The sequence below is a fragment of the Rattus rattus genome, chromosome 8 (assembly GCF_011064425.1).
Source record: "Rattus rattus isolate New Zealand chromosome 8, Rrattus_CSIRO_v1, whole genome shotgun sequence".
In the NCBI taxonomy this organism is placed as follows: Eukaryota; Metazoa; Chordata; class Mammalia; order Rodentia; family Muridae; genus Rattus; species Rattus rattus.
In genome coordinates, this window is record NC_046161.1 from 34,787,965 (window position 1) to 34,810,015 (window position 22,051).

Consider the following 22,051-nt stretch of genomic DNA (forward strand, 5'->3'; position numbering starts at 1 on the left):
AAGGCAGTGGCAAAGAGGCATCAAAATAGCACACAAAGCCCAATAGAGAACACCACCAATCTCTTACTGAGCTTCCGTCTACATTGCAGTTTTTTAGTTCTAAGACCAACAGTTTGAGGGGGTTTTGTTGTTGTTGTTGGTGGTGGTGGTGGTGGTGGTGGTGGTGGTGGTGGTGGTGGTGGTGGTGGGTGGTGGTGGTGGTGGTGGTGGTGGTGGTGGTTTGGTTTGGTTTTGTTGTTGTTGTTGTTGTTGTTTTGTTGTTTGCGGTTTTCAAGATGTACAGAGTTGACAGGTAGATGTTCTGACGGCCCCTGCAACAGCTGTGCAGGAAGGAGCTAGCATTCAAACCCAAATCTTTCTTTTTTCTTTCTTCCACGCTTAAAGGAAAAGAAAACTGTGTGAGAAGGGGCTTCTCTTGTGGAGATGTAGATACCAAAACCAACATGAAAGGTGAAAACAAAACCCTGTAGGAGGTGGGCAATGAATCCCAAGCCTAGGGGATTGATCGATTTGCCGCAAAGGGGACTGGCCATAGAGGACAGCAGTCCAGGGAATGCTTGTCCAGCACGGGTCTCACTGGAGCAGCCCCAGGCTTCAACCAACAGAAACATAACGAGTGGACCAAACCTCCCACAGCCTAGACAGGCTCCAGCACCGCCTGGAGGTGGGGCGAGCGGTCGCTTCCGGTTCCGGACGCGGAGGCCCCACGTGTTCCGACCCGCTGGGCCCCGCGCGACTCGGATCCCGCTCCGCTCTTTTGGCCGGGAGTGGGTGGGGGAGCACCGGGCAGGGGAGGAGCCGCTGGAGCCGCGGGAGACGTGAGTGTCGGGGACCTGGCCGGCGAGCGGGCACCGCAGCGGGCGGGGAATGAGGGCCGGGAAGGGCGGGAGCGTAGGGAGGGGCAGCAGACCCCGCCCCCCTGGTGCCGTGGGACAGCGCCCACCGGGGAAGGGGTGGCGGCGGGGTCCCCGCGGCCTGGGCGTTGTAGCCATGTCACCTCCTCGCGGCCGGAGCCGGGACGTCCGGAGACAAGGGTGGCGCTCCAGGCTTCTCTGCCCTGCCACCACCTCCTTTCGCCCCCTCCTGGGGCCTGCGGACATGCACTGTGCCCCTCGGATTTCGTCCATGCCAACCGCTCCGGCGCCCTAAAAGCCAGTGGAGAGTAGTCTAGGCCCCTTGACACCCACCTTCCATTCTCATCAGACTTTTCACTCAGCATTTCACATTGCTCCAGAGCCCTCCCTGCAGGTTTTGCCTTCCCTCCTTCCCAGCGAACCCCGCCCCCTTCACTTGCGATCTTATCACCTGTGATCCATGCCAGTGGTTGGAGACTGTCTAGGTGTCTAGTGTGTGCCTCTCACCTGGCTTAGTGACAGACCCAGAACTTCCCTGTAGAGCTAGAGGCTACTGTCTGCGCTTGCAACTTCTCCCTTCCTACCCTTGACAGCCAGTTCGGGGACCTCTTCTCCGCCTCGTCTCACCATCTGTCGGACTTTTCATAGTGAACTGAAAGTTTGCTAGTTTATATTCCGTGGCCATCCTGGTTCTCTCACACACTTTCTTCTCTCTGAGCCGTGGCTGTCTTGTATCTTTTTTTTTTTAAATTGGATATTTTATTTATTTACATTTCAAATGTTATCCCCTTTCCCAGTTTCCCCTCTGGAAACCCCCTTTCCCATCCTCCCTCCCCCTGCTTCTATGAGGGTGCTCACCCACCCACTCGCGCCTCCCTGCCCTGGCATTTCCCTACACTGGGGCATCAAGCCTTCCCAAGACCAAAGTCCTCTCCTCCCACTGATGTCTGACAAGGCCATTCTCTGCTACATATGCGGCTGGAGCCTTGGGTCTCTCTATATGTACTCTTTGGTTGGTGGTTTAGTTCCTGGCAGCTCTGGGGAGGGGCGTGTCTAGTTGGTTGATATTGTTCTTCCTATGGGTTGCAAACCCCTTCAGCTCCTTCAGTCCTTTCTCCATTGGGGACCCTGTGCTTAGTCCAATGGTTGGCTGCAAGCACAAATACAGGAGCTATTTTGTATCTTACACGCAGGTAAAGCTGTCTGTTCTCTGTGCTGAACTCCCTAAAGGGATGTATATAGGCCCAGCTGATCTTGAACAGTCTTGGTCTTAGACAGAAGTGCCACATCCAGGGTTTTGCTGACAGGCTATCCTATCCACAGTCTGCAGGTGAAAGCCAGGCAAGCATGTGACACAGAAGTCACAGGGCATCTCTCTTTGCTTCTTTGAAGCAGCCCCATGGACTTTAATCCAGAAAACAATTTCAGTGAGGTGTCAGGATGGCTATGGGAGGCTTGTTGGGAGAAGCAAGTGACAGTGGAATACTTTGGGGCCGTCAATCTTGAGAAAGTTTCTGCCATTGCTGCCTAACATAAAGAGTGGGCAGGGCTACAGCAAAGGGGTGCATTTTTTCTTCCTAAGACCAGCTATTGACCTCTCCTCCCATCTCCTATACACGTAGCCTTTGCATTGTGTCTGTATAGTGGCAGGAGACAGTCATTCCAAGGCCAGAAAGATCTGCATCACTATTGAGGGACTCGTGTCATTTCAGAACATACAGGTGAGGTGACTGCCGCTTGACACCGACATAAAACAGCTCTAGACTTTCTGCTTCATTGTCCTCTCCTTGCTTGAACATAAGCTTGTGCTTTTCTGCATGAAACCTCAACTTCACTTCCTTTGCCCAGGTAGTGGGTATCGAGTTGAACACGCCTGAATCTGTAGGTAAGACTGAGGTGGTGCTCTGCGTTCTGTACTGGTCACTTTGAGAACCGCTGTTTTTGGCCAGACTTCCCTCTCAGCACCTGCCTTACAGAGGTTTGAGCACAAAGACTTGCAAATACTAGTAGTGTTGGCTAATCTTTGATGGGTGGTCTTACCATTCGAGCTTGAGTTATTTGTGAAGTTAAATGCCTTTAAGACAGAAAGCCAAATGCTGTATCATCTTTCATGGCAAGTTGAGATGAAATACTGAAAAGGATTGGTTTTTGGTTTGGCCTGGTTTGGCCTGGTATGGTTCGGTTTGGTTTGGTTTAGTTTGGTTTGATTTGGTTTGGTTTAGTTTGGTTTGATTTGGTTTGGTTTAGTTTGGTTTGGTTTGGTTTAGTTTGGTTTGGTTTGGTTTAGTTCAATTTGTTTTTTCCTCCCTGGCTTGGTTTTGGGTTTGGTTTGGCTCAGTTTGATTTGGTTTTCTCCTAGCTTAGTTTTCATTTTCGTTTCATTTCCTTTCATTCAGTTTCATTTTGTTTCGCTTGGTTTGGTTGCTTGCTTGTTTTAGGGCAGTGTCTCTCTATATAGCTTTGACTGTCCTGGAACTCACTATATAGACTAGGCTGGCCTAGAACTCACAGCGGCCTCCTGTCTCTGCCTCTGAGTGCTGATTGAGAATAAAGGCTTGCACCCAGCTCCCTTGATTTTCTTGATTCTCTTGATAAAGAGCTTCCCACTCTGATCACAGGTCAGATTGTATTCTAGGTTTCGATGTGAATTCTTAATATTGCTAAAGTTCCTGCTATTTCCTGATTCACTTCTTCACGGCTTCTTCCCCTTTCTGCTCAGCACTTGGACTATTATGAGATATAAAACCAGGGTTCAGTGTATGTTTATGCACTGAATTAAATGACTCAAAGCTGTGCACTTTTCCTTTCAAAGTTTCTCTCTGACACTGAAACAGTCTATATCTACTGAACACTAAAACAGGGTAGACTATTGATGAACCACCTGACTCCCCCAAAGAGCTTGGAATGCTTGATTACAAATTCCTACAGCTACCCCCATGAAGGACTTAATACTGAGGAGCCCTGGCACCCACAAATTTCAGTGCTTCTGTGTCCAAGTTGGGGCATGTATTTATCGAGCTTTTTTTCTACAAACTACCTGAAGAACGGTAGGACTAGGAATGTATCCTCGCTTAGTGGACCCAGCTTACCAAGGAAAACAGACACTGAACTGCCCACGAAGAATGACGGCTGTGATTTCTTCTGTCTTCCCAGATTCCGCTAGGTCAAACCAGAGATCCCACCGTTCGTCATCATAGATGACAAAGAGAAAGAGCCTCAGACCAAGCCAGAAGGAAATTTCCTAGCTAGAGCAGTAGGTAGCCAGGATGTATAGATTGTGTACACATGGAAAGTAACTTGTCCTGAGTTACCTACATTCACCCCTGGAGTCCAGCTACAGTCTTGTAGTTTCTCCTGTTCCCAGTAAGTGACGGTTTCTGTGTTGTGAGATTGTTGTTGACTGTAACTGTTGTGGGAATTTAAATACATCTGCATACATTTGGCTTCGAAATAATAAATGCTGTTTCCTTCCTGATGGGCGTCAAGTGTGATGTCCCTTACTTTTTCAACTTCACATTAATTTGTGGCATTTTGTCTTAAATTGGTACATAAAGATCGACCCACATCATTTAAGACAGTAACTAATTCTGGGTACTATCCACTAAATGTAGGAGGATTCACTTCATGTTGGAGGTTAGTGAACATGGCCAGAATGTCCAGATATGCAGTGTCTCAACATATGTATTTAAGTACAGCTCATGTCAGTTCTTAAGTAAACCTCGTTCATTATCCCTCACTGATCCATTGTGAATCAAACAGTAAACAGAGCGCTTGTCTTTGTTCCTCTTGAAGCCCCTCCTCAGCGTCGTCAGATCTGGAAAGCTTCTCAAAGGATGGTCCACTTCTTTGCCTTTAGAGAGAAAAATCATCTCCTTCAAAATGAGCTGATCCAATAGTCCAGGATACCACATCTTACAAGGTAGAGCAGGGATAGAATGTGAGTCTTCTGTCCCCCATTGCTACTCACATCTGTATGTATGAGGAAGCATTTTATTAGAGACTAAGTTGCTATGATTTTTCTATTTTCAATTTACATATTGACAATAACATTTTTTAATCCACCGTAAACCTTAATGCTGACAGTCAAGTTTCAGATTAGAAGATAGTTAAGGCTCCGCCCACACTGACCATCTTGTCCCAGCCACTACTTATTTGACTTATCTTACGTCTTCCTATCTTCTCCTTTTCCATTCCTCATTCTGTTTCTTAAAATCTATTGTAATAAGCTTTGAGCTAATATTCTCTTGCTTCTCTACTAGGACTTTTATGAGGGGAAAAGTGTCCAAACAGAACAACGCATTTCTCTAGGTGGGGCTGTAGCTCAGTGGTAGGGAACTTTCCTAGCATGCAGAGTTCTGAACTTCGTAGCAGCACTTTCTAATAAACCAGTTTTTCAGCATGGTCAGGCACATTGACCATGGCATGCTTGAGAGCCAAAAGCCAAGGAACACATCGCTTTCGCTTTCTTTGCCTTCTGGGTTGAGCGTTCACGGGACTTCACACTCACTGGATAAGAATCGCATGCGTCCTGCCAACTGCAGCAGGGAAAGGGTCTTTGCTTTTGGTAAGTAGACACCTTGCTGATTCCGTCTTCAGTTAAAGACTCTGTCACCCAGCTTCTGCCCCATCTGTGTTCAACCACTTATTTAATTCAGTCTATCCTGCCTCTGAGCAAGGACTGCTTTTTCGTTTGCATTTAACACTTCATTTGTGGTAAGACAATAAACAGACCAATCTTTTCCCTCCCTTTTCTTTCGTAATTATGAAGAAATAAAATGGACCATGTGCTTATTATTTAAGTCTTGATTTCCCAGAAGAACTTAAACAAGCCTGAAGCAGAAAGGAATGAGCCATTTTGAGCATCTACCCTGTGCCAGATTCTATGCCAAGAGATTTATATAAATTATATCATTTACTCCGTAAAATAAGCATGTGAGATAGGCATGTTAACCACATTTCAAGGGTGAGGCTGAGCATTAGAGAAATTGTGCCATGTGGCTTATGAGAGTAGAGATACATACTCAAGATTCCAAAGCCAAGTTACCATTACGTGGCAGGCAGCGGTGCGCATCTGTGTACGTAGCACACACTATGCTAGTAGGAGGGCCATATTGTTACATTCTTTAATTTTGTGGAGCAGCAGCTTTGAAAGAACAGTCAAGGTTAGTTTGTTTTTTTGTTTGTTTTGAATTTGAGTTCTAGGACAGCTGGAAGGCCCCAGTGAGTTCCTGTAAGCAGTTGTATTCATAGTCCCAGATTATGGGGCCACATTTGTCACTTGTGTCTTGTGACTTTTCCTTCAGAGATGTGACCAAATATCCCCACCACATAAGACATAAATGACAGATCAAAGAAATTCTTCTACCCATATAGCTTGGTAAGTCATTGAGTTCATTAGTAACAGCTTGAGTAAAGGGTTACTCATAGGCACAAAGGTACCTATGTCACCGAATGTTTCACCCCAACATGGGTAACAGTTCTTGTAGCTGCGTGCCCATAGCTGCCTGTTCAGTCTGAAGATAGCTCCACCAGAAGCCTTCACCACCAGAGGGGCCTCATGAATCTTGTGTATGCGCATCCTCAGTGAGCGTTCTGGGCCTAAGTGTCATCAGCTTACGGGGCTTAGGAACCTATCTCCGAAGGGATAGTGAGTGCTGCATGGCACTCACTCCTGTGGCTCTTATGTTCTTTCTACTCTTATCTTCCAAGATGTCCCCTGACCCTTGGAAGGGGTAAAAAAGATGGCCAGATATTTTCTTCCATTTCTGCCTGAGCATATGGGCCATAGTAACAGTCACTTATTCTCAGCAGCTTGACAGAGTGTAAGTCTCTGCGGTTCTGCAATACCCACTTGAGGGTACAGCCTTTTCTTCCATATTAGAGGCTGATGACAGCAGAAATCTATGAGTATAAACGACTGTTTCAAAGACGGGTAGGCACATCACATTTATATATTAAAACAGAAACAGTGCTTAGTTTCTTAACCCTTGGCCTTCCTGACCTCTAGCCACAAATATTTGCTTTTACTTAGCAAAAGTAGATGTCAGTCCCTCCTGTAAACAACCCTTAAGTCCAGGCAGAAAGCAATTGGCTGCTTATGTAATGGCCGTGCCGTTATTGCAACAGCTGACATGCCGTTCCTAGCATGTTCGTGCTATAGTACATAGAGTCTGTAGTACGAACCTGCCAGCTCAGTCCCAGATGGATGTGTCATGTCCCATAGTCAAAGTGTGCAGTGTCTTCAGTAATAGATTCTTAGCATTTGCTTCTAATGTGAAACCAACAGCAGTGTTAATAGCTTATAGGGAAGAGGGGTAGGAGGTGAGCCAGTAGCAGCTCATAGCTAATCAACTTGTAACACTGGAATTTTCACTCAGCAACCTTACAGCTCCTGGGAGTGCCCACTCACGTAGGTTGACTTCTTAGCCCTGTACCAGTCCCAAGCTCCCTACTAAGTCAACCTCTTAACCTTCCTGGGGCAGCCCTGTCTAGTCCAGTGAGCTGGTTATCAACCTCCTACCTATCACATGCCTAGTTCCTTCAGTATCGCCTGCCTTTCCTCTGTTGTTTTCCAGTTTCTAATAATCATGAAAGATCTGAGCCAGTGATTACCAAGTGTCCCTGATGGCTTATATGAGCTAGACTTCAGAGGCTGGTTTTCCTCATTGCTTTAGGTCACATATTCTCTGTCTCAAGGAGGAATAAGCCTATGTTTCTGTTTTTCTACTTCTTTGATACTTGGACTGCCCACCATCTGCACGCATGTCTCATAGCCTCGTGAGTCAGGTTATGAGGGACTATCTCATTCTTTGTTTTAACATCTGTTCAGTTAAAACTTTTCGTGCATAGAGCATTCCCTTATTCTGTATTGGGGCACTAGTCACCCCAACACCTTATGCTGAATCGTGAATTTTCCCTGTGTTAGGATTTAGAATTAAAGGGCATCTTCTTTTACTTCTGCCTTACCTTTGTCCTCTTCACTCACTTATGTTCCCAGTGGGATTCCAGTTTTTAAGCGGGGCTGTGGGGGTGGAATGGGATGGAGTGCTTTTAACAGGGGTCAAATTTGTATTGTTCTCCTTGCACCTGCCAAATGCTACGGTTTATCTGTTTGTTTGTTTGTTTGCTTGCTTGCTTTTTTTTTGCATCTTCTACCAAATCAGAGGATAGAATTCACATATCTTTTTCATATCAGAATTCCTCTTACATGGGCAAGTGCTTTCCAGACAGAGCTGAGCTCAGCTGTGACTTTTCACTCACAACAATGGCAAAACATGCTGCTCTAGCCTGATTATGGCCATATCCCATGTATTGTACTTTCAGGATTGGCATGTATTCTCAACTTCATTAGCAGTTTTGAGAATGCCCCCAAAGTTGCCCAGTAGGCCCAGTTCACCGGGGAAGCATGCCACTTCACAGCATGTAGATAAGATGGTGGACTTGGCATTTCCTCAAAGGACACTCCATTCTCATGGCTTTACCTTGGTGGCATGTCTTATCACCCATTAATGGAAGCATGAAGTTGCCACTACAGAGAGGAAGCACACTGTCCCCTACCACATGCAGAAAGTTGATCACATTGGAATTGCCTTGGTAAGTGTACTGGTCTCACATTAGCCTTAGTTGCATGCCTTCACCTGTCACTGTCGCTGTGCGGCTGCTCCTCCCCAACTCCTCTTTGATCCTCAGATTCTATGTCCTTGCTAGTTGTGCTGCATGTCTTTTGCAGGAATCTGTGAATAAATGGCTCGTCACCCTTAAATAAAGCACTGATGACATACCAAAAAGAAATGATTCCATCCATGATCTGGTGAATTTATTAAGACTATGTACAAGAACATGAGTGAATCTAAGGCATTTATATCACAGAAAAGGTCTGTCCCAGCATGGGTGACATCATAAAACTGTCACCCTGATCTCCCTACATAACTTAAAGGCAGTGCCACTAAGGAGTTCGCTCTTCACAGCAGTTGCTTGCTGCTTGTGTAATCTTGGGGACTGGGCTTGGTGAGTATAAGGATTCACTGAGCTTCCTAAGTTTTATAAATTTTGTGGATACCCTATGCCTTGTTTCATTAGCTCCCTGAGTTTTTTGAGCCTCACTCTTTTCCTCAGGAATGTTTCAACTTAAAGGAAATGGCTGTCCACAGGATATCTAGATCTAATAAATATAATCATTTAAGTTCAAATTGCTAGTTAATTATCTAAAGACTATTTTCCAGTAAAAATGCAAGTCACCCTTTTTCTTATAGCTACAAATATGTCTTTTAGGGTACAAAATTGAGAATTTTTTTTGTCTTATGGTTTTCTGTGCTCAAGAGAACTTAATTAGCCACCTCTGTCATGTGACTCCTTCAGATAAGGGACAGAGAAAACTAAGCCAAGAATGGCAAAAAATATCTTAGTTTCCCCTTGCCTCCTTCCGAATCACTGCTTGTGTACTTAGCAATGCATACTCAAAAGGCCAGGCCATGAGGCTGCCCCATCTTATGAAGTGCCTCTGCAGACATTTTCCTAGTGACTCTTCTAAACAAATCATTTACTATTCCTGACCTAGTTATAGACTCCCACATGGGGTATCCAAACATAATGGCCCCCTTCAGGATACTGGGGACACGGGATGGGGAGTGAGCACTGGGTAGAGAGGCAAGCAGACCAGGCTCCAGGAACTTGCTACAGAGCCGCAAGGGTTGATACCAGGGTTTTATCTTACTGTGGAACTCTTCTAAGGACACCAAAGAAAGATAATGGAATTGGAAGGCCAACAATTTGCAAGGCATCATGCATGTAACCTCACACATCCCATGAACTGTAGAGGTAAGCAGTGAAAACCAAATCCTCTTGTCTCTATTAATGCTTAACATTTGCATAGCATATTTTAATTCACGCCACTCCACTGTGTTAAAGTAGTTATCTACAGTGGACTTCACCTTTCTCTAGTGTGGGTGAGTCTGGAGCTGGAACATGGTTCTTTCGGAACCAAATACATAGTTTTACCCAACTGCCATGCCTCTTCCAGCCCTATCTCCTGCCAGTGCAAGGAATCCTTCCCCTCGTCATGGCCACCGTTGCTGACCTCTTCCCTCCATCTTACTCTTTGAGATTGCGAAAATAAATACAAAGCAAGCAGCAGTGTGCATCAACTGGGGAACATTTAAACACCCAGGCAAGGCTGAATTTTTATTTTTAAAGAGTAAAGTCACTCAAAGCAGGATTCCTTCTGTCAGAACATACAATGTATAGAATCTTTTGGACCTGATATTCCTTGAAGACCAAAGGAATTTCTAGATTACTTCACTGATGTGGTTCTCAGACTTTTAAAATATTAGAGATATTAAGCTATGTTAACTTTTATAGCAACTCTGTTTCTCTGCCTTACAGGTGAATGTTAACATAAAGGGGTGTATATCTGGGTGAATAGTGAAAATTGACATTCAATTACTACTGTCTGGTTGGTGCTTACTAAAGCTGCTTGAAATCTCAAAAAACTATTTTTTTCAAATGCCAGGTTATGTATAAAGTACATTTGAATTACCCCAATGTGACCTGAAGATTACCTATGACTTCATCACACTTGAAACCACTGGGGAAGTCTTGTATATGTACCATGCAAACAATAAATTTTTCTTTATTCACTTATCTAACACATTTTGCTGAATATATGACTAAGTAATAATTCATATGACATGATAGCCATCCTTCCCAGAGACAAGAGCTCAGTAAATGTTCTCTGCCTTCACCAGTTATGAAACAAGTCCCTACTTTTTACTAGACTTTGAGCAGAGTACAGCATGTTCTTCCCTTCAGAACCTTATAGTCTCATAAGTAGTTCTGTCACTAGAGGAACAATTTTATAACACAATGTATGCTGTGAGATGGGGAGCCATGTTCTTATCATCTGGGAGGGTTCAGTAAGACAAACTCAAAATAGATCAGACAGAAGAGTGGGATTAGGCAAATGAAGGCTTAGGATAGTTCATGGAGAAGTTCCAAACATCTTGGTAAAGGGAAACAAGATGCTGAATAGTAATTTGAGCAATGGCACTCATGGTAGAAAAGAGAGGCCCCAAGAGATCTTGAACTTTGAGTATCAAAGAAATTCTTTGGTGGGACAAAAATCTCTCAGGGGACCAGAGAGACAATTCATTAGTTAAGAGTACTTGTTGCTCTCACTGAGATGTTACCAGCACCAAATGTTAGGTAGCTCACAGTTACCTGTAACTCTTCTGACCTCCTCAGGCACCTATACATACATTAAATTACAATCTTCTTTAAAAAAAAAAAAAATGACTTGAGGGCAGAGGTTCAAATAACATACTAGAACTGTTTTTCAGGAATACCATGAAAAGTTAACATTAAAACCAATCAATGCTGAGCTAGAAACAAATGAAACTCTGTCCATTTTTAATTCTACCAAAATGAAAAACAACAGCCACCACAAAAGGAAACCAACTTCACTAAAGATGAGGATCTAATTAAAAACAAAAGTGCAGACTATCAAGAAGTAGAGAAACTTAGCCTAAGATGCCATCCGAATAATAGAACTAGTCACGATGGTTTAATGGGCAAAGTCGCTTGCTGCTAAACTTAACCCGATCCATAGAACCCAGCTGTCCTTTGATCTTCAGGGTACACTGTGGCGTGCCCATCCACACACAATTTTTAAAAATAGTTGCAAAACTATCAAAAACATGGGAGCCGTATTGCAAATGAAAGAAGACAATAAAATGAAATAACTTAGATTAAGAGAAATTGGGAGATGTGATTATATAATTATTCTATATGACACTCTATAGGTCATAAAGTGCACCAGCAGTGAGAGCCAAGTGATAACCTCGAGAGTTGATTGCTGGCAACTGCGGTACCGAACAGAACGATTAGCCACTAAGGGATCCTGAGCTGAGGGTCATTCTTGTCTGGAGGAAGACAAAGCCATGACCCCTTGTAAAGCTTGAACTCGGTGGTTCATTCTGCTGGCACATAGTGCCCGACAGGCTAGTGCTTTTCCAGGGTTGAGACTTAGTCACTCAGAATATGGCAGGTTGCAGTACTCAACTAGACCATTTAATGCAGATGAAGACATGGTGAATTTGAAAGGCATTTGTTAGACAGAATTAACAAGACTCCGTGGCCCAGCAAAGTGTGTGTACAGATAGGGAAAGACTGGCTATGGGTGCTAAGACAGCAGGAAGGTATGAGAACATTATTGTGTTCTTTTTAATAGGCTTAGAGAGTAAAAATCACAGTTGCTAATATGAAGTGTCTTAAGGAAAATAAACAGTGGCTGTGAAATAAGACAGGAAATGAATGGGATGGGCCAAGGTTGCTTTTGACCCATTTCAGTGATTTCTAACCATGTGTAAGGGTATAGAGAATAAAATAAAATAAATAAAATGTCAAGACATGAACCCTAAGCTGTCTTAAAAGATAAGTAAAGTTTAGCCTAACTAAAGGTCACAGACACAGAGTCATGTCTCTGTGTGTGTGTGTGTGTGTGTGTGTGTGTGTTTCTTCCAAGTCAACCAACTGCCATCTTGGAGCGTTCAGCTGTGCCGTCTTGCAGAAGATCCCAGCTGGGCTTGTTTATAGCTCACCCCCAACCCAGGTGTCCAGCTGCTTCCTACCAACTGCCAACTCTGCAATCCCCTGCAGGAGGGGCCAGAATACACACACGGTCACACCGGAGAACACTAGAACAGGGCCTCCATCTGCAGCTGTGGGAAGCCTTGCATCCCTAGTGGGTAGAGCTTTTCTAGGTGTGTCTCTTTGAGGGAAGAGTAACCATATCCTGTAAGTGACCCTTCACCTATACTCCATAAGGATGCCCAATGAACTCTTTTGTTCTTCAGAGTGAAATTTGATAGAATCATACCTTCATTTATTAGGAACTTGAGACAAAGGGTATATATTGCTTGTTTTCCCTGGGAAGGAATTTTAACAACTCCTATTCAAAAGCTAAAGTCCATGGGACCCTTGTAATGATTGTATGCACCCAGTTCAGGAATGAGGGTATTGGATATAAAGGATTACAAAAGAGAATAGCAAAATTAAGGCCAGCAAGTGTATGATATATTCAAAAGAATCTTACTCACTTAGGAGAAAAGCAGGAATGATTGAAGGATCTTCACTGGGGAAGAATACCAGATTTACTGTAAACTGTCAAACTTTTGACACTGCTACAAATGTCGGACACCTTTTTTTTATTAATTATTAACTTTAATATTCTATATATACATTTGAAGTATTATTCCCTATCCAAGTATATGGGCAAACATCCCCTCCCCCCCTCCCCTTCCTTATGGGTGGGTGTCAAACTTTAAGGACCAGGACACTGAAAAATTCAACCTATGGGTCAGAGTCCAGGGTCAGTCCATGTATAGGTAAATAGTCCCGGACTGCATTCCTAAGCCCCTTATGCTTAGGAAATGGGTGCATTCCCTAACTATGCTAGGAAATGGGTGTCTCACAGGCTGCAGAGAGATCTGCCTGCTGGTGAATGGTGACTTGGAATAGCAACTGCAGAGGCAGTTACAGTTATCTAGATGAAAACTGGTTAGGACATCCTCAGAGCAAGGGAGTGACAAAGGGAAAACACTAAGAAACAGCCACACACAAAAGGCAGGGAGGCCCAAGAAGCCATGCTGTTGGTCCTCAGTGCAGTCACTACAGCAGAATGGGTACAAGAATAGGTAAGATAAAGCACTTTGCAGCCCCTGCACAGTTTGAAGTGATCTTAGATTTATAACACGTTTTTATAATACTAAGTGATACAGCATTAGAAAAATACTTTAGAAAGTTAATAGTTAACATCGAAGTTCCATCTCCCTTCTAAACACAGAAAACAGTAAGACATTTGATCTCAAGTTTACTCTAACAAAAATATGATTTCCATTCTGTTGATGAGAAAATGCATTTACAGAAAAAAAAAAAAAAAAAACCTTCCCACTGGGCTATACTCCTATCCTGTACCTACTAAGTGATAGCAGGCAAATTTATGCACTTTAGTCCACTTTACTTCCCTTTATATTACCAAACCAGGGATCTCATTAGAATGATAAGTAGACCTTGTAAAGATACAACTATCCAGGCATACTGAATCAGAATATCTTTTGGAGAAAAAGCTTCACAACTAATGTATATTTTACTCATTGTTGAGTACTGAGGGAGTACACATAGGAAGTCATGACTGTAGTTCAAGCAAGGTGGTGAGGACCACACTGAAGTAGCAGGGAGGAAAAGGAGTAAAAGTTTACAAGTTTAAAAGGTAGGGTTGGGGGCGCTGGAGAGATGGCTCAGAGGTTAAGAGCACTGTCTGCTCTTCCAGAGGTCCTGAGTTCAATTCCTAGCAACCACATGGTGGCTCACAGCCATCCGTATTGAGATCTGATGCCCTCTTCTGGCCTGCAGGCGTACATGCAAGCAGAAAGCTGTATGATGTATACATAATAAATATTCAAAAAAACGAGAGAAAATTAAAAGGTAGGGTTGGTTTAATAAATTTTAAACAAGGAGAACAAATCATAAAGTTGAATCCACAAATTATTAAATTAAGTATTCTCTTTACAATTGGTTCCTGCCAAGGTAGAAAGAAGGTAAGTTTGCAAAGAAGGCTAGAGTAAATGAGTGTCCTTTGAGCATTTAGGGGTCAGTAAGTCATCTGGTTAAAGACGCTCCAGCAAGACGAAGTCAGGCTTCTGGGGCAGCACTGTTAGTGTCTTTCCTCAGTGTTGTTTCTTGGAGTGCTTAAATCTCTGACAGTTCCCATTTCACAAAGGTTAGTATTAGTATAACGCAGCCTTGTATAACCTGTGCCCACCCTGTTGATGGCTCACGATATATACTGCGTGCCTGTGAAGCAGATCATGGCCCCTGGGCATTGTTTGTAGTAGGCATTATGAGCATCTCTCCTCCCAGCCCTGTAAGTACTGTGGGGAGCTCACAGAGCTGGCTGTAGCACAGACAGGAAATGAAGGAGCCAGACTAAAACCTGAGCAGGAAGGAAGTGGAGAAGAGAGAAATTAGGAGATAGAGCCACCCTGTTGCAGATAGAGCAGTGTACGGCGTTTTTATGGGCTAGGAACTTTCCCTAGGAAGTAAGGGTAGAGGACCTTGCTAGACCATGGATATCCTATCCCAACTCGATTTCATTGTAACATTCAGTTATGAAGACTGGGGAAGGGGGGAGTTAATTATTTCCGAAGTATACAGAGGATTCCTAAGTCAAAGCTGTTGTCCCTCTGTAACTGCCCTTCTGTTCTCTTTCATCTTTACTTCTCCACCCTAGGTCCCTTAGGAGGAACCCTTGAGGTACCCGGTCTAGAATACATTAATGCCCTTGTGAGTGCTAAATGGTGTGATAACACCCAAGAGCCAGGAAATGGCGACAGCCTTGGAGCCAGAGGACCAAGATCTTTGGGAAGAAGAAGAAGAAGAAGGAGTTCTGATGGTGAAACTGGAAGATGATTTCACCTGTGGGCCAGAATCTGCCTTGCAGGGCGATGATCCTGTACTGGAGACCTCTCACCAGAACTTCCGATGCTTTCGCTACCAGGAAGCATCTAGCCCTCGAGAAGCCCTCATCAGACTTCGAGAGCTTTGTCATCAATGGTTGAGGCCAGAGAGAAGAACAAAGGAGCAGATCCTTGAGCTGCTTGTGCTAGAACAGTTCCTCACTGTCCTACCTGGAGAACTGCAGAGCTGGGTGCGAGGCCAACGGCCAGAGAGTGGCGAGGAGGCAGTGACGCTGGTGGAGGGTTTGCAGAAACAACCCAGGAGACCAAGGCGGTGGGTGAGGAGGGGGAGTCCTGTGATGTGTGATGTGGAGGGGGCCATTTCCTGAAAGGCTGGGTCTTGGGGGAGTATGAGGGTCCCGTAAATTATCCTTTAAGTTTCATTGGTTCTGCTTTCGGGTTCCATCTAGGTCCATGAGCCCTGTGGGGTAGTGATAGATGTGTGTGACTGACTTTCTAGGATTGAACCACCTGCCGTGCCACCTAAAGATTGAGTTTTAAACTTCTCTGGATGTTGAACGTTGGAGTTCATAGAAAGCAACTGTTATGACTTCCTCAAGACCCTTAATCCCAAGACCCCTTTCCTAAGAGAGTAATCTGGGGAAGCCCTGAAGGATGATAGAAACCTCAGGGCCCTAGGGGACTGGATTAAAGGTTGAGAGAAGTTAAAAAAAAAAAAAAGTAGGGCCATCCTAGTGAGTCCCTGCCTTGTCTTTGTGAAATTAATTGGTTCTTCATGTGCCTTTGCCACTTGAGTTTCCCCTCCTCATCTGGTTCCCTCTGTGAGTGTTCCTCCCAAAATACCCCTGATGACAAGCAGCAATTTTCTCCTGACTCCATCGTGACTAGAAGTTAAAATTATTCCCAGGTAACCGTCCATGTTCAAGGCCAGGAAGTTCTGTCAGAGGAGACACTACACCTAGGGGTGGAGCCAGAGGCCAGTGAGCAGCAAGAGCCAACACAGACCTTGACCGCTGAGCAGCCCCGTGAGGAAGCCCTCCGAAGCACAGATCTGGGCACACTGGAACAGGAGAGCCTGCAGCATGAAGGGGAGCGCCTGCCCCTGCCGGAAAGTGGTAGGAAGAAGCCTTAGCAGGAAGCGGAAATCTTGGCAAAGTGAGGAAGAAAGCATAGAATATTCTTTCTGTTCTCAGAGAGAACCAGCTAGAACCTGCCTATACTTCGGGCCAGGTGTAAATAGTTATTCTTGAGAGCATTCCAGTGGGGTTGTGGGTAGCTAAGATAATTCTGTCCACCATAGATCAGTTTCTTGATTCTCTTAGCAGAGAAGTTAAAGCCACTTTTTGTTCACTCTAGTAGAGGAAGCTCAGCTTCTTGCACTTTACGTTGCTGATCTCCTTTTGTTTCTTAGAGGTTCCAGTGTCCCAGCATGCAGACCTTCCCACAGAACAAGGGTCTGGACACCCAGAGATGGTTGCTCTTCTCACTGCTCTCTCTCAGGTAAAACCTCATTCAAAATACATATTTGAGGATTTGTTGGGTGTTAGCCATATGCTGAACAATAATGGATACAAGTATGCATGCTTAGAGCATGAGTTTTCTGTTCTTTCTGTGGGGATGTGGGATATGGGAAGAAACTGAAATTAAACAACTGTTTTCAGCTCCAATCTTCATCGTCTCTTTATTTGCCAGAGGTACTAACTACCCTTTTCTTCAGCTAAACTACAACTCCACAGGTACTAACTAAAGGCACTAAATGAGATCATTTTGCAGTCTTCAGTACAACTTTGAAGTTGTTAAGTGAACAGGGCTTGGTTTTATCCTTTGTAAGAATGTCTGGCATGACTGCTATAATATTTATGAGCTAACCCTCTTGATATGAAATTATAGGGCTGAGAAAAATGGATAGGATTCACTAGTGGTCTAGTGGGAGAAAATATCCTTTTTGTTCTGACCATGGATGTTAGTAGATGGACTCATTTGGGAACCATTCTTAGGAAAGATGGTTTTTACCAAGACCTCCCATTAAAACACCAAATAGAGAATTGAATGATTTAAGGTCTATCTTGCATTTTAAACAGTAGCCTGAAGAAGAATATAATTTCGCCTGGAGAAACATAATGGGTTGGAGAAACAGAAGCAAGGCCAGTGTTTTCCTCAAGTGCTGAAGGTTCAGAAGCAACACCATTTCCAGGCCCCCAAGGAAATCCTCCTGCCTCTTCCCCCTCCCTCTGTCTTTGGATGGACCCTGCTCAAAACGCAATAAGCTACCTGAAGCATCACATCCTGATTGGATCCTTGTGTCATTGCAGGACTGGTCACATTCAAGGATGTGGCTCTGTGCTTCTCACAAGATCAATGGGTGATCTGGATCCAACACAAAAAGAATTCTATGGAGAATATGTCTTGGAAGAAGACTGTGGAATTGGTCTCTCTGTGTAAGGAGTTGCATGTATTTCCAGGGCATTCTAGCCACAAACATCTTTTCCGTGGGGAATAGAGGGAATCAAAGACCTTGAACTACATGTACTAAGCTTTAATGCAGCCTACCCACAATTGCATGCCTACCCCTTCCAACAGAAAGGAAGAAAGAAAGGTGTTTGGAAGAGATTGGAAAAAGATAGAGTTTTGAGTTAGCTTTTGAAAAGGATGAGTTTAACCCCTTCCAACAAAAAGGAAGAAAAGAGCAAAGGTGTTTGGAAGAAAGTGAATGGCAAAATGAGAAAATACAGTTAGAGTTTTTTGAGTTTTATTTAACTTTGAAGCAAGTAACCATGACAGCGCACAGTTTAAAGCAGTCAGAACAAAGATAGGCTCCGCTGACAGCAGGGAGCACTTTCGAGGCTCGCTGACAGCAACCTGGGGGAAGTGAGGGGAAGGGGCACAGTAAGCGAGGCTCCGCTGAAGCAGGGAGCACAGTGAAGCGAGGCTCTAGTAACTGAGGCTCAGGGTGACAAGCACTCCGCTGACAACAGGGAGCACAGAAATGCTGACAGCAAGACTGGCAGCACAGTGAAAACAGCAGGAGCTGAAGAGTGACAGCAGGAGCACAGTGATGTGCAGGGAGCAGTTAAGGGCTCCGCTGACCACGCCAGTGAGCAGGCTCCCTGACAGCCCACAGTGAGGAACCGAGGTCAGACAGATGTCTTAAGGAGCACAGTGAGTAACCGAGGCTACAGTGAAGTAACCGCCAATCATGATGTCCTTTGAGCAGCAGGGAGCACAGTGAGGAACGAGGCTCCGCGTGACAGCAGGAGCACTGTCTCTTGAGCAGCACATTTCGACAGCAGGAGCACAGTTCCCAGACTAGATGATCCCTCCAGATTAGAAGAAGAGCCTCAGGTCCCAGGAGTCCATGAGTCTCAAGAACCTGCAGAACCAGTGAAATCCTGGTTTTCCAGACAGATGCTCTTAAGGAGGTATTGAAGCCAATCATGATGTCCTTTCTTTCCTGTCTCTTGAGCAGCATTTCCAATTCCCAGACTAGATGATCCCTCCCAGATTAGAGAAGAAGAGCCTCAGGTCCCAGGAGTCCATGAGTCTCAAGAACCTGCAGAACCAGAAATCCTGAGTTTTACCTATACAGGTGAGGAGTATCAGTCAAGTCTGGCCAATTGGGCAGTTCCCTCTAGTCAGTGCATCTCTTTCCTCCTGGGCCTCTCTCATTGGTTCCTTTTCTTTATTTGATCTTTTTGATGTGGTCTCGCTTTATAGACTTGCCCCATAGCCCACTCACTGGTTCTTCTACTATGCCATCCATCACTAATGTTCTCTTCTGAAAACCAGACCCTCCCACCGTTACCCTCCTCTTTACTCTTCCTACTGTTTCTTAGAAAACCCATTCAAAATCCTCTCATTATCTGAAAGATACTACTGTTATTATAACTTCTCCTTTTCTGTTCTTACCCCTTCTATAGGAGACATGAGTGAAGCTGAGGAAGAATGTGTTGAGCAACAAGATACAAACAAGTCTATTTTGGCAAACACAGAAATTCACCAGACTCCAGATTGGGAAATAGTCATTGAGGATAATACCAGTAGACTTAATGAAAGATTTGGTACAAATGTTTCTAAAGTCAATAGCTTCACAAATATTAGGGAAACTATGCCTGTCCACTCCCAGTCAGGGAGACAGCATCATTGCCCTCTATGTGCAAAAAGCTTCACATGTAATTCTCATCTTATTAGGCACTTAAGAACTCACACAGGAGAAAAACCCTATAAATGTATGGAGTGTGGGAAAAGTTACACACGGAGTTCACATCTAGCGAGGCACCAGAAAGTCCATAAGGTGAACACTCCTCATAAACATCCTCCAAACCGGAAGACTGTGGATGCCTCTCAAGTCCAGTCTGAGGCAACTACCCGTGTGGAGAAACCATATACCTGTGATGATTGTGGAAAGCACTTCCGTTGGACATCGGACCTGGTCAGGCACCAGAGGACACATACAGGAGAAAAACCTTTTTTCTGCACTATTTGTGGCAAAAGCTTCAGCCAGAAATCTGTGTTAACAACACACCAAAGAATCCATGTTGGAGGCAAGCCCTACACATGTGCGGACTGTGGAGAAAACTTCAGTGAGCAGAAACAGTATCTGGCACACCGGAAGACACATGTGTCTGAGGAGAACCATCTCTGCAGTGAGTGTGGGCGCTCCTTCAACCATAGTGCTGCGTTTGCCAAGCACCTGAAAGGCCACGCTTCAGTGAGGAACTGCCGGTGCGATGAATGTGGTAAAAGCTTTAGCAGGAGGGATCACCTTGTCAGACATCAACGAACACACACTGGGGAAAAGCCTTTTACCTGTGCTACCTGTGGGAAAAGTTTCAGCAGAGGATATCACTTAATCCGCCATCAGAGAATCCACACAGGAAAGACCAAGACCTAGCTAGGGGCCATATGTGGAGAGCTTAATTCAGCCGCAAACTGAGATGGGATGGGTTCTGTGCTCAACCTGAGAAGAACTTTTGTAAGGCGTCTCTTTGATCTGCCCATACCTTATGTCACCTCTTCTAACTACCAAACAAAAGCCCCATCCAGAACTACTCAACTTTTCTCAGTTGAGGCTTCTGTTTCACTGGCATGCTCCTGCCTCTGCCTCATGGGTGTGATGTAGGAGATATGGGACTTAAGGAAACTTGGGTCATTATATTTTGAGAAACGTAGGCTGCTCTAGATCCTGGAGACTACTTGACAGCCTCAACTTCAGTGTGGTCAAGGATAAGGACCTAGGTCTGATAAACAACCAACCTTAAAGGGTCTGTCTTTACTGGGCTCAAACCTTAAAGCACACAGCCCTAAACTCAAGATAGGAGGTTTGGGTGCTGATAGATTTGCCACACACTGACGGGATAGCTACAGATTCCTCACTAACTCGCCTCTTCACTGTACACTTTCCTTCAATGCTGGAGACAAAGGGGAAGAGTTTTGAAGGACAAATCCTTAAGGCTCCTCCACAAGGATTTTGACAGGCTGCTCCTTTCCCCATTGTCAGAATGACACTAAGTGCCACACACTGCTACAAAAGCGGGCCTAATCAAAAGCCTCTTGGGGTGCACCACCCCTGTCTACATACTCCTGTCTTTAGCTTTTCTACTATTCAGCCACTGTCAGTTTGTCCCTTACATGCCTACTGCAAAAGAGATGTAGTCCTGGAGTGCTGAAGAATTCAGTAAAGCATAATTAAGACATGGTGAAATCCATTCCATTCCCACATAATGTTTAAGCCTGTCCTTTATTTGGCTTGTAAGAAGGGATCTGAAGCTCTTGTTAGCGTAGAAAGGCACTGTATCCAGTGCAGAATCCTAATTGACTGAGGAAAACTAGAGAAGATATAAAACACTTTGGAAGACTATGAAACAGTTGTTGCCACTGGCCGAGACTGTTAGGACTGTTCTGACACCTAGTCCTTGGTATGCCTGCCTCGGTTTTTTAATGTCTGGGAAGATTATGAACCCTAGTACTTGGGACCCTGAGAATTAATCGGAAGTAAAGGGATTTTTATGTGTCTGTGTTACTTGGTTTTTAATGTGTAAGTGTTTTCATGTAATTGTGAACTGAAAAGTAGTATCTCCTGGTGGCCTATGGGTCTTTTGCCTGTTCAAAGTTCCCAGGAGGCTGAAATTTTATGAACCTTACATGTCTGGTCATCTGAAAAGGACTGAGGACAGATACTTGATAGACGGAGCACAGGATGTGGGATTAAAGCATGGGAAGGCAGATACACTTCTATGCCTGATTTCTTCTGCTTATTTCACAATCACAGAGGAATATGGTGAGTTAGCAAGTCATCTTCCCAGCTCTAATATCCCAATAGGGAAATCCTCTTATGATGAAGCCAGTCAATCGTTGTCATGAAGATACATAAGAAATAAATAAAGTGATACTTACAGCCAAATACCCCAACTTACATTTTGCCTATTCACTTTCTAGATCTTCAGGTTTCTGATATCTCTGAAGGCCATTCCTGCTGTAACTAAATAGATTTGGAAGGACAAAGTTTCTTCCACACTTGGAAGCCTTGGAGTGGTTAGCATAGCTCTGGGTGTAACTGTACAAAGTGGGCCAAGACTGGAGTTTGCACAAAAGACTGATGTTGTTGTATTTTTCAACCATGTATCTAAAGTGTAAACAGAATTTGTCCTACAAGAAATGTCCCTCAAAAGATAGTCAAGCTCATGCTAATCTCTTAAGGGCCATACAACCCACTGGAAAAGGAATTGG

At 44.4% G+C, this 22,051-nt stretch overlaps 1 protein-coding gene across 4 annotated transcripts; it reads left to right on the top strand.

The window, feature by feature from the left end:
• The first annotated feature begins 722 nt into the window (after positions 1 to 722).
• Positions 723 to 21,549, top strand: Znf202 (zinc finger protein 202). 4 transcript variants are annotated; one of them, XM_032909847.1, is made up of 8 exons: positions 8,010 to 8,728; positions 9,585 to 9,671; positions 15,139 to 15,642; positions 16,233 to 16,440; positions 16,737 to 16,825; positions 17,637 to 17,763; positions 18,792 to 18,911; positions 19,243 to 21,549. In XM_032909847.1, exons 3-8 carry the CDS (start codon positions 15,232 to 15,234, stop codon positions 20,214 to 20,216), a joined length of 1,929 nt encoding a protein of 642 aa, XP_032765738.1. In that variant the 5' UTR covers positions 8,010 to 8,728; positions 9,585 to 9,671; positions 15,139 to 15,231; the 3' UTR covers positions 20,217 to 21,549. The 4 variants fall into 4 exon arrangements, with proteins under 4 accessions (XP_032765737.1, XP_032765738.1, XP_032765739.1 ...); XM_032909846.1 differs by lacking the exons at positions 8,010 to 8,728; positions 9,585 to 9,671 and adding an exon at positions 723 to 818; XM_032909848.1 differs by having other exon boundaries at positions 8,010 to 9,671; positions 16,737 to 16,826; positions 17,638 to 17,763.
• Positions 21,550 to 22,051: the final 502 nt, after the last annotated feature.